This window comes from Leptidea sinapis, chromosome 10 (genome assembly GCF_905404315.1).
Source record: "Leptidea sinapis chromosome 10, ilLepSina1.1, whole genome shotgun sequence".
NCBI lineage: Eukaryota > Metazoa > Arthropoda > Insecta > Lepidoptera > Pieridae > Leptidea > Leptidea sinapis.
In genome coordinates this window covers 8,505,314-8,518,764 of record NC_066274.1, presented here as the reverse complement: position 1 = coordinate 8,518,764, position 13,451 = coordinate 8,505,314, and the positions used below count along the sequence as shown (strand labels likewise).

Below are 13,451 nucleotides of genomic sequence, written 5' to 3'. Positions count from 1 at the left end.
TTTGAAACCCTAGCAGACCACAATTACAGCCTAATTTAATTACACAGATTTTTCGGTTTGTTTAGTTCGCAACATGTTAAAAGAGCACTGAGAGGAAGGGGTGGAGTTAGGTTTGCGCATGTATATAGTCACACACAAACAAATATAATCAACTAACACCCATTACCAATTCTTGTACGGGACTGTATGTTCTAGCACCGACGTCTCTGTCGGTGCCACTGAAATGCGACGCTCCACTCCTTATTTTACCGCTAATTTGGTCAATAAATTGTGACTCACTGAGCCATTGTCAATGGTCTTTAAACGTGGCGATGTCTATACTTGCGCACAAATACTTGTGCATATATGCTTGTGTCCGTTTGTATAGTCGTACGGCATCAAGCGCTCCACTGCGGCAGCCAATTTGAGAATATCGGCGCATCTTTGTGGCTACTTCTGATTGTAATACCTATATATTATGGCGAGACAAACAATCCAGTCAACCAACTGAAGTGAGCGGGGTACTGAATGCTCATTGGACTGGTAATCAATATAACATATCGTAAACAATCTCTAGTGGCTGCTGTGAATTTATATAAAATCTATTTTGCTAATGTACTTTTTTTAAAGCGCCTTTTATTAGTCATATATAGGCTATAAGGAAGATAACTCGATGAAGTGCACCAATACTAACATAACATTTCTTTTGCTTTTTTATCATGACTTCTATGAGATGAGAAAGATTTAGGGATAGACGAGCAGATGCCCCACCTGATGTTAAGCCTCATGTGCTTATAACAGTGTGGATAAGAATGAGTAACGCAAGAGAAAGATGGACAAATGTACGAACATTTCCGTTGATTGTCTTCCATTGCAGACGCCAATCTGGGATGAGGCGCATCTCTGTTCGACTCCAGTTCCATTATCTTCTGGTTGGCTTCGCGGTTGGCTGCTCTCAGCTTCTCCAGGCGAGCTACGTAGTCCACTAGAAGACCCTGTTGGCAAAACTAATATGTAAGGTTCCGTACGTATTCAATATAAAAGGAAACTGTTGACACACCTTTTGTATGTCTAATTATTGTTACTACGCCGCAGCTCGCAGGGAAAATGATTAATGTTTTGCACTTCTGCTCTGTCTTGAATTGCCGGTCACAAGATGAACCGGCCGAATTATTTTAGATTTCTGCGTGTGGAGCTGAGTGAACAGTTGGACGAGCTGAGGCTACCTATTTTTAGGCAAATGTGATTCGAACATGACGAGGCTGCGCCACATTTTTCGCGCGCCGATCGCTTATATCTCCAGAGAGAGTACGGAACTCGTCGGATCGGGCGACGTCTTCAGTTCTGTCTCCTGACGTCATGGCGCTCGACTTTTACGCGTTGCGACACTAAGGAGGAAATGAGAGCCGGGTTGGTTAACAGTTTTCAATACCATTGAGTATAATACGACAGTGCTACAACGGTTCTGTGCCAATCTCGTGAAATTTTGCACAAAATGTATGTTGGTGGTGGTCTCGTCGAGCACAACCCTCAGGTCTCAACCGCAGTTGAGAGACGCTCAGTAAATAGACATAACGATGAACAAAGTGTTTTTAAAACCAAAATATTCGATGTTTAACAAAGGTCAAACTAATCAGAGGATTGAGTGCAAACTATGCGCGCTAGTCGCTAGCCGCCCGCAGCCCGTGCGCCCTATGCAGATAACAAGAATGAAATGGGTGTGTGGTCGGGGAAAAATCAAAATGTCGGCAGCAAGAGGTGATTAAAGTTTAATAATCGGGTATGTTATTATTTAATTTTTTCCCTTTCTTTAATGATCTTATTTCCTGAAAATAAATATGTATAAGGTATATTAAATTCTCACTAATCGATACCAATATACGCCTAAAGTTAAGGTACAGTAGGGGATTTTATAACACCCCGTATATATGTATCATATTTATTTTGTACTCGATAACTTGGTGTAATTATGTTTCATTTTAAGAACGTTTCATCCAGTTATGCTCCAATTTTTCTAGTACCCCCCACATACACGGATGACCCAGACCAAAGCCTAGAAGCTTAGCCACTATGAGTAGTGCTCAATAAGTTATTATTTTCATCAACCACAAAACTCTACAGAAAACAAGAAATATGTGTGTCGCAAACCTGCACATCAGCCTGATCAGAAGATGCACCCTGATTCTCTCTCAGCAGCTTATTTTCGTGTTCTAGTCTTATTAGGCGCTCCTTCATATCGTTCGGTATCAATTCTTTTGAGACATTATCCTCTGTACCACCTGAAAAGCCAAAATATTTAATTATAATACATACGTTACATTATTATTTTACATTAAGTTCAACTACATTTCAGCACAGCGCAAGTTAAATTGGTTCATAACAAATCTCTCAATTCTGTCGCTAACTATAAATAATATATAATAAAACTATGTTCATATTATTTAGTTAGTATTAAGTAGTTTATTATTCTCTATCTCGAGATATTTTCAGTACCATTTCGATCCTAAATATATATTAAAAACATCAGCATGAACTCACGAACCTTGAGTACTTCTAGAACACTTCAGCTCATCAACCGTCTCCTTCAATGTCTCCCTCTCTTGCAGGAGAGTGTCTCTCTCCCTCTGCAGCGAGGCAACCTTGCTGCTGAGATTCTTGTTATCAATCTCAAGTTTGTCAGCCTTGGTCACTTCTGCATCCAATTTCTCATTTAAATCGATCACCTAAAATACAATTTTTTTTAATTCTAACTCTTTGAATACGAACTAATTCGCAAAACAATGTAAAATCAAAATAACGAAAAAAAATTTGTAGCTAGCTGGAGCCTGTTAAAAAATTCTATTCTTCAAATAAGAAGAGAACAGAATATTTAATATAGTCCATATTTTTTCCAAGACTTACTTCAATTAATCAAACGTTAATAAGTAACTTTAATTAGTTAACTTCAAATTGTATCTCTTGAGACTAAACAAAATGGTACGTATGTAATTGACTAGAGTGTCACTCCTCAAATCAATACGATTTTTTTAACTTATGTAGGGTTAAAAAACAATCCAGAAATATGGGGATCACTTAAAAATAGTAAAAAAATACCTGTTTCTTATAAATATCTAATTGTGACTTCAAAGTGTTGGCGCGCGCGGCAGCTTGTTCGTACTCTATCGTACGCTGCACGTGCTCTGTGTTCGCTCTCTCCAGCAATTTCACCTGCATCGGAAATCATATTATATATATATTTTTTTAAATAATAAATTTTTCTGAAATTAAAATATATATCCAAAATCAATTATACTTATTTATGATAATAGCTAATGCTGGAGGGAATTGTGCCCACAGGTGAGGTGAATCTATGGGTCATGGACTCAAATCAGGTTCGAAGGACCATAAAAAGTTCACATAAGGGTAAATTCACAGGGGAATTCTTATTGGTAGTCTCTTTGTAGTGCACAATTAATTGTGTGAGTTTATGTGTAATGGTGAGAAATGAAAGTTTTTACGTGTGAAATAAATAAATAAATTTAAAAAGTGTTGACAAGTGAAATCACACAACAGATTCTATTGATAAATTATTCCTTTATTATTCATTTTTTTAGTCCCACATACTACAGAGAACTCGCATGTTTTGATTAGGAACTTATGATAGTTTTTGTTAAAAGTTTATTTAATTTAATTACTGTATGTATGTAGCATTTTGACCAATGACTCAAACGTGCGGGTATTTCTCGGCATACGTATTATTCATAAATATTAATACTACAATCAATCAGTGATTTGCAGTTAGAAATCACACAATCGTGAGAAAACGAATTACTCTCTTACCGTGTCACAGTGATTTATTGCATTAACATCTAATTGTAAACGATTATTGTAATTAAATCATTTCATTAAAGCTGGATTTAATCATGCGTAAGAAATATTCACTAGAATATTGGCAACATACTTAGTATTATCTTATTATGTTATGAAGAAAATTACTTATTCACTTCTCATGCTCTGAAATTGCTTCTTTGTACACGATATAGGCTGGACAAAATCGATTTTTGTGCAGAAGTGCATAAACGTATCTACTCATAAATGTATCTCAATTAAGGCAAAGAAAATGAGCCATACAGCCAAACACAATAAAAAGTTCAGAGATAGAATTTGTTATTTTTCAATATTTAATTTTAATTTATTTGCCTCATGTGTTTTTTAATTTAAAAAAAAGCGGCGGGAAACAGGAATTGTTTTTTCGTGCGTTTATTTATTTCTTCAAATTTGCTAAGATTGTTAAAAATGTCCATGTTATACTACTATTTTATTTCCTCGCAATCGAAATGAAAAGCAGAGTTTATAACTCGTCCACAAAACCTTTTTATAAAAATGGTTCGTTTTGTGCACTCGTTGTAAAATCTCCTATTCTTTCCCCATAATTTTTTCCTTGTTGCTTATTAATTAAAAGCCAATCGCACTATCGATGACTTACATTCTAATAAAAGGACTTTATAATTGAAGAAAAACATTCATAATATATATTATCCTACTAATATTATAAATGTGAAAGTTTGTATGTCTGGATGTATGTTTGAACTTCTTTAACGCAAAATCTACGGAATAGATTTTGATGAAACTTTACAATAATATAGCTTACACACCAGAATAACAAATAGGCTATAATTTATAAAACCATAGTGTGAATTATACAAAATATAAAAGAAGTGTGATTGTTACTAATGAATACAACTAGCGCCATCTCTTATCAACTAGCAAGCAAAAGATCAATACAATTTATATGGCAAAACAACGTTTGCCGGGTCAGCTAGTTCACAATAATTCAATTCTCGTGTGAATTTTCAGTAATAACATGGAATATAATGTCATGCAGGTTTTGCTACACTAACTAAACACTACTAAGTTAGTATACATAGTTTTTAATCAGAGCGTAATATATTTTTATTTAATTTTTTTATTATAACTTTTACAAGTTGTTGTAATTATTCTTTGAATGGTGTGCATACTGAATGTAATCCTCAGGAATATAATATTATGTAGTTACATCTGTGATTTATGTTTTAATATTTATTTTAAAGTCAATAGAGTGTCATTATGAATAAATAAATATTTTTGATGCCTTTGGCGCGAAAATAAAAAAAAATCAGAGTGAATTTTTTCGATGCACGCGGAATCCGACACCCAAATTCGAAACCCTGACGGTAGTCAACTAGACCATTTGTATCATAACTCAGCTACAATAAGCCTCTTGTAACACATAATATGTCTACTGAAGCACAACCAATGAACGAGAATTAAAATAAATAAAGAGATAATAAATATTGCATGAGTTGTAAAGTAAAAAAAATCATTTCTTTTCTACATGCATAAAAATAATTAATGATATTTGAGTAAACGTTATTTAAAATTTATTGAAGTAGGCGTTACTTTGCGGAAATCCATAATTAGACAAATGGTTTTAGTTTTCTTTAGTGTAAATCTGGCATAGATTTTGGCGAGACAACACGTCCTGAGGATGCCTCGTGTAGAGGCAAAACACGTGTCGAATTTTTTAAAGACAACTATTGGCGGAAATAACACTAAAGAAAACTCAAATCTTTTGTATAAACGTTATTTAACTAAATTATGCTATATAATGGATATTTTCAGTGGTTGTATTTACTTCATTCTTAATAATAAAGTAGCAGGAGGAATATCTTTTTTCAAGATTTTAGTTTTGTTACGCCAAAGAAGTAGAACTTTTTGAGTGCGTTAGTAAGTACAAACACACTTTTTTCTATATTAAAGGTGGCAAGTGGCTTACTTGATGGAAAGTACATAAAAAATAACTTTTGTCTCGCAATCGTAACGCACAACGCTGCAATATACGATGTCGGACACATATTCCTACAAAAAAGGATTCTTATCCTTTTTTGTATGAATATGTGTCACCCCCTCTTCTCCTTTTTCGTTTCTCACCGTAGTGTTCAATCGTTAGCTGCGGTGCGTATCATGACCCTTTTTGAATTTGATTCAAGATAACTTTTCTGTAATTCCTCGTAGTGTTGAGAGCCGTGTCCCACCGCTACAACAACCGGTAGTAATTAATACTTTTGTAAAATTATTTTTTTTTATTTACATACCCGCCATCTTGGTTTTATTTGTTGTCACAGCGGCACTAGTAATACGAACTCTGTGTACTTCAGATGTCGTAACTATTTCGATCACTGCCTAACAGACGTTCGAAAGCAAGCACAGCTGCGTCGTAGTAATAGGGTACCCAACACTGACCTCTACTATAATCCACTGGACACTTGTCCAGTGGATTATACATTTACATTATACATTTGACAGCCAGTCCACTTGGACTGGCTGTCAAAGTGCTTTTGTGCTTGTTTGATATTCGCCATTTTGGCGATGTTGGCCATATAGCGACAGTCTGCAGTACTAAAATCATCACTAGGATGACAACCTAGTGCACAACATAGATGGTGGGAAGCTATTTACAAAAAAAAAAGTACTTTATTACGTTCATTCATGAAGTATAAGACGGTAAACGAACAAAATTAATTCAAAATGTAAAAATACTTCAGAGTATTGTACGTTCCTTAGCAGCCATTTGTATTATACGTCAAAATTTGTTCTCTGGAAGCTCGCGAGTGCGCAAGAGGGCGCAAAAAATTTGCTGTCAAACATATGGAACAGCCTGTCCTGTGGTATTTATACAGGTCAGTGGTACCCAATGGTTACCATTTACATACGGAACAGACAGCAGAAGCTGATCAGAGCACTCTCACCTGTCTCCTCAAGTCTACGTGCTCCTCCATTCTCTTCTTGTAGGAAGCTACAGAGGCCTCCAGCGCCGCTGCCTTCGCTGCAGTCTCTCGAAGCGCGTCCAGCTCATCCTTTAAAGCTACGTTCTCTAAACCAGCCATCTGTTATTCAATAAATAATAGTGATATTAGTTCTTATTCATAATGATTTATTTAAGGAGATTTAAAAAGTTGTTAAAAATGGTATTAATAATCGCATAATAATCATAATCTCTCTGGTAAAGTTGATGTGACCTTCATAAGAAGCTTGGACCCTTCTATGAACCTATTTTAAGCTCTCAATAGCAAAAAAAATGGCCGTCATCGATCAGCTGTTTCGTGTTTATATGATTTTCGAAGCCAGTCCGCGGTATACAACTATATACCGCGAAATTGAATCCAACATGATCTGAAACCATAACATTTTTGACATTTTATCTGTTTCGCAACTTTTTGGCAATGTGAGTTGTCTATTTTCAGAGACAAAATCTCGATAAAAACGCTTATAAATAAATAAAAATATAGTTAAATAATAATAAATAAGGTTCGATAGGATACCAATTTTTTTTATGACACTAAGGGACGAGACGAGCAGGACTTTCAGCTGATAGTAATTGATACGCCATGCCCATTACAATGCAGCACCGCTCAGGATTCTCAAAAAACCCAAAAATTCTGAGCGGCACTACAATTGCGCTCGTCACCTTGAGACATACGATGTTAAGCCTCATTTGCCCAGTAATTTCACTAGCTACGACGCCCTTCAGACCGAAACACAGTAATGCTTACACATTGCTGCTTCACGGCAGAAATAGGCGCCCACTGGCTTAAACGACTATAGCTTTATACCTTCAATACGCGGTATATGAGTAAGGTGAATTAAGTATAGCATAATTACAATAATTCATCAATCTTTCAATACTAATAATAATTATTACATCATACTTCTCTTGTCGACGGTTATTATTGCAGTTCAAAATAATATTGCTTGCATATGTAATGTTTCAGTAATAAAAATTAAAGTTCAAAATATCATCATAATCAATATTTTTTAACCGTTCCAGGAGGATATCTCGGACATACATAGATTCGTTCAATATGAACAGATTCGGATCTTATTCTTTTACTATTCAACCTGTAACAGAGGTTGAAGTTGATAATCCCTTACGAAAATTGCATTCAAACGCAGTTGGTCCCGATGGAGTCTCAATGAATATGCTGCTGTTATCTCTTCTTTGTGCACTAACGGCCGTTCTCAATATACTATCTACAGATAGCGATAAATAAGTTCCTTCTACTGTCAGTAATTAGCTGCCAATAATCTGAAGCTGTCCCAATATACCCGATAAGTCATTCTTATCGCCTTGTATTGGAACGCGTGAATTGCAATTTCCATACAAACTTCTATTGCTAGTAAGATAAACGTCGTCCCATTGACAGACAGCGTGTACGGATTAGGTGAGTTACCGACGATGAGTTTATTGGGACTGTAAAGTCAACGAAAGTTACGATTTTTATCTGAAGTAAGAGATAGACTGAATATTGGGAACGGCCGTAAGTCCACATAGCAAATTAATTAATAAATCAATTGCTTCAGATATATTTCCGGATATTTGGCGTAATGCTCAAGTTAGGCCTATCCCCAAAAAAACCTACCCGCTCGAAATTATCGAATTACGACCCATTAGTATTTTGCCTTGTGCTTCCAAAATTTTGGAGAAGATTGTACAGTCAACTTATGACCTATTTAGAAAAAAACAATATTCTACCTAAATTATAGTCATTTTAGGAAACAACACAGCACAACTACAGCCCTAATAAATGTAATAGACGATATACTCTCTTCACAAGAAGCAGGGGAAGCTACTGTTTTGGTTCTATTAGATTTTTCCAGAGCATTCGATTCCATTAATTTCGATCTTCTCTTTGCTAAATAGCGATTCTATCGCGTAGAATTTTGCGGTGGTTTTCGAACTACTTACATGACAGACATCAATTCGTTGAAATTACTAACCATGACGGAAATGTGAACACTTCGCGGCCTCTCCCAATTAAAAAAGGGGTTTCTCAGGGGTCTATCCTAGGTCCCTTATTATTTACTCTGTACACAGCGGACGCGGTTCAACATATTAAATATTTTAAATTTCATATGTTTGCTGATGACATACAAATTTACCTGTCTTTCAAGCCATATGATAAGGAAGCTTTCAATAAAATTATCTCAGACCTTAACCGGAACTTTGACAGGTCGAAATCCAATGGATTGCTATTAAATTAAAAAAAAAACGAAATATATGGTTATAGGTACTCGGCATCAAGTTAAAAAAGTAGCAACTGGTACACCCAACATTAAAATTAATAATGAGCAAATAGACAGAATCGTTAGTAATTTGCACTCAAATCTTTTTACTTAAAATTAATATAATAATAATTAAATTGGTCCAACAAACCTGCAACTCTTCGTTCCTTAACTTGACAATCGCGAGTTCTCTCTCAACCGCGTCTGCCCTCACTCTCTGGTCATCGCGTTGCTGTTCCACCTTATCCAGCTCATCTTTGAGAGCATTCAGCTGTGCTCTCATGTTGCTATAACGTAGAGTGCCCTCGTGCGCTGGGCCCAGCGACGTCCCACCTACGCCGAGGTCCCGCTCTTCAATGACGTCATCATCAGTATCCCGAGAAGCTGTTAGCCTGTTAACTTCGCTCAGTAACGTCATTTTTTCCTCTTGAAGAATTTTAACCTGAAATGTTGATGACAAATGATTATGGCTTATCCCCCTTATTCATAAAGGTCCGCTGACTTTAAACAGCCGCTAAGGAGTGTTTTTTCTCATTCTGACTTAGGTCAATAGAAGAAGACAGAGTGAGAATTAGCAATGCTTTAAGTTAGCAGACTATTATGAATAAGGGGGTATTATCTTCAAGCACGTGTTAGGTACGAGTAGTCGTTATTTATGACATAAGTATATGGTTTTACGACTAAACCAAAATGTAGTTTATTCAACTAGACTAAAATAACTAGTATTAATATTTCATAATACAACACAATATCAGATGTAATCAAAGTTTTAATTAAGTATGTAAACATAATTAAATAGTAGATTTACTTTCTTTGTACATCCGTTACCGCTGTATATTAGGTCTCATTAACCATGTTATTTCACCTCGTACCTACGAGTTCTGTTTATAGGAATTATAAAAAACATGTATATACTTCTGTTTAACTAAAAGTTATTATATTGTCACTAGCTACGGCGCCCTTTAAACCGATAAACAATAATGTAATTTTGTGCAAAGAAACATCATAGCATATAATGATATATGATTTTTTTGAATATGAAGAGGAGGACAAACGAGCATACGGGTCACCTGATGTTAAGTAATCACCGCCGCCCACACACTCCTATAACAACAGAGGAATCACAGGAGCGTTGCCGACCTTAAGTGTCGAATAAACGTACATATGAATTCGTAAGTCGAAAACATATTAGAACGTGGCGGACGAAGATCGAACCGGGAGCCCTTTTTTTCTTTTTTTTTCTATGACAATAAGGGACAAGACGAGCAGGACGTTCAGCTGATGGTAGTGTTAACACCCTGCCCATTACAATGCGGTGCCGCTCAGGATTCTTGAAAAACCTGAGGGGCACTACAACTGCGCTCGTCACCTTGATACATAAGAGATGCTCTGTGGTGAGAGTCAACGATTCAACCTACTGTGCCACATGATTTTTCCTCATTTACGGAGACAAAATCTAAATACCTATTAAATGTTTGCTCTGCAGTAGCCAGTAACTATCTCGGTTACAATTAAACAAAAAATATTAACGCTATACAAAAAACATTGCAAAACCGGCGTTATTGTTTGGATAAATTAAAATTAATTTTAAAACGGTATGCTTAAAATCTGAAATGGCAGTGGGCAGTGCGCATAGTTCGACGGACAGATGGGTCATTACCCTTCCCATGGACTTACTTACCTTTCGGTTATCAAGATCTACATCCCATTTGCGCCAAGCCACTACGACTCCGACACCAATGGAGGGGCACTGATACCCAGTGAGCTCCCCTCCCCCATAGTTAGATGGGGCAGTAAAGTCCTCGAATGGCGACCACGTACCGGTTGTTGGTAGGCCCCCACAAGATGGACCGACGATCTGGTCAAGATCGCCGGAATACGTAGGATGACGGCAGCGCAGGACCGATCGTGGTGGAAATCTTTGGTAGAGGCCTTTGTCCAGCAGTGGACGTCTTCCGGCTGATGATAATGATGCTAAAACCTTAGATGGCTGGCTGCACTGGCCGATCGAGTCGACTGCGTTTATATAAACCGCTATTGCGGACTGCACTTTGCACACAGGGACTGAGGGACATGGGACTCATTTGAAGGTAATTTTTAATTTATGTTTTTTGTTATTTATAATGTAAAATTTAATTGTACTTATAATTATACTTGACTGTATTGTTAACATATGAGTGGGCCATAGGAGCCAAAATACAAATTCAATTATTAGATAATTTTTTAAGATAGTTGACGTGCAGGCGGTAATGTTTTGGCATATTAAAATATACATAGAGAAGAAGAGCAGGAAGCTAAAACTAATTAAAATCGAAAATAAATAATTTAATTGTACTCATTGTTTACATTATTTTAAACAATGTCAAACAAGAGTCAGGCTGTCATTATTCATGTCATTAAAGTAGTCATTTTCATTTTCTATTGATAACTAAAAAAACTATCACCGATATAAGATTTATATGATTTGTGTCCGTCCTTCGCGACACTAATAAATTTAAACTTACTTGAGCGTCCAATTCGTGGCATCTTTGCGCCAACACTTCTTTCATATCAACATCAGCGAGGTCCTGTGACGTCACATCCGTGTGCACGACGCCTCGATTCGCTCCCAGAGTTATATCCTCCAACTCCTTAACAAACAACACGTCGTTCAACGTTTACAAAAACAACAAAGCAACACTAGACGCTAAAGTACCAACAGATTACGTGCACACAAATTACACCCAATTATCTTAATGTATTAAAATGCGCGGTATAAAAAGTTAACACGTCAAATGTCTTGTAAATATACACAAGAGTGATGATATATGTAAGCACAATAGATAGATGTATCGTCCGCACGAGTGTAACGTCAACTAGGCATTACACCTGAAATAATTCGTGATACGCGGGCATTCGAGACGTTACGGAGTCACGGAATCACACGATGCATCATTTGCACTGAATCAAAGAGATTTAAGGAAGTATATACCGAGGTCATTGGCAAATATCTCGTACAATATTAATTCTACCTAGATTCCACTCTGCACTAGTTTTTATTATGAAAAAGGAGGACCAACGAGCGTACGGGTCACCTGGTGTTAAGTGATCACCGCCGCCCACATTCGATTGCAATCAGAGGAGCCTTAAGTTTTAAAACAATTAGATGTGGAGTGTCAGAGACCACGCTACTATGCGCTAATGTGCGCTAACTGTCATAATTATCGTCATGAACTATCGAACAACAGGGGGCGTAATCTTACCTAAAATGTTATTGGACAGTCAAAGAATATAATTCTAAGTCTAAGAATATATTACGCACTTACGGAGAATAGTAGGTCATTCTCACCCGCGGAATATTGACAATCGCGGGTGACAATGTCCTACTTATCTCACGTGGTGCGTATACGATTTTTTTTTTGCCACCTGGATGAAAAGCGGTCTTTTAGTCCCTGGTACGAGGGACAAAAGTCGACTTGCCAGGAGAGAATCAAGAAAAAGTCACTTTTCTGCCTTTTGCCAATTTTGGATTTCTATTTTGGTTGTGTTGCATCTCTAGGTAATTGTCACTTTGCACTGAGCTTTAAGCATCGAGTAATAAAAGGAAAAATAGACTATATATGGAGACGCACCGGATGAGTATAACCACATAACGTAAATAACATTTAAAAGCTTGATATGACATCAATACCCACCTGAAAACCCTAATACTTTTCTAAAAGAAACAAGAGAGGGCGTTATACAACAATATGTAAGAAATTGTAAATTTAGAACATGGCATGTTGATTCAGCTTTACTGTTTCGGTTTCTGAAATTCTTTGAGCCCGCATACAGATGGACGGCCGGGCAAAGGAATCGTAATAGAGTCCCCGTTTGTTACACTTCAGGAACGGAATTCGAAATATGTGAGTAGGTAGGTGTACTTCAGAGTGACGTTAGGTTACAATAATAACCCCCTTATTCATAATGGTCTGCTAACTTTAAACAGCCGCTAAGGAATGTTTTTCTCATTCTGACTTAGGTCAATAGAAGAAGACAGTGAGAATTAGCAATGCTTTAAGTAAGCAGACTATTAAGGGTTGGCCTATTGTTAGGCGCCAAATGATTGATGTTTTTCTTCTTTTCAAATTCGCATGTATCTTGATTTTATAATGTTTTTTTTATTTTATATTATTGTATTTTTGGTGTCACGGAAGCAAAGACTGTGCATGTTGTGACACCTTAATTTGTTGTACATTCAACTCATTATTTTGTTAATATTTGATATATTTTAAGCGAATTAGAATGTAACAACTACTGGTTGTCCTATAAATAAATAAACGTATAAGCGTAATGTACTATGCACACCACGCACATAGTACATTGCTAGTACGTAGCACATAAGTACTTTACACTTCAATGCCTGGGATTAG

At 36.5% G+C, this 13,451-nt stretch overlaps 1 protein-coding gene across 2 annotated transcripts in view; it reads right to left on the bottom strand.

Annotated features, from left to right (window-relative positions):
• Window positions 1-13,451, bottom strand: part of LOC126966580 (protein hook) — a 36,958-nt gene that overhangs the window by 11,209 nt on the left and 12,298 nt on the right. For both annotated transcript variants that reach the window (XM_050810715.1, XM_050810716.1), the window contains exons 5-11: window positions 11,565-11,690; window positions 9,212-9,502; window positions 6,747-6,884; window positions 3,073-3,186; window positions 2,522-2,702; window positions 2,128-2,258; window positions 830-974 (exon numbers count right to left, since the gene is read on the bottom strand). In XM_050810715.1, the coding sequence (XP_050666672.1) occupies window positions 830-974; window positions 2,128-2,258; window positions 2,522-2,702; window positions 3,073-3,186; window positions 6,747-6,884; window positions 9,212-9,502; window positions 11,565-11,690 (1,126 nt within the window). The remainder of the gene's footprint in view (window positions 1-829; window positions 975-2,127; window positions 2,259-2,521; window positions 2,703-3,072; window positions 3,187-6,746; window positions 6,885-9,211; window positions 9,503-11,564; window positions 11,691-13,451) is intronic.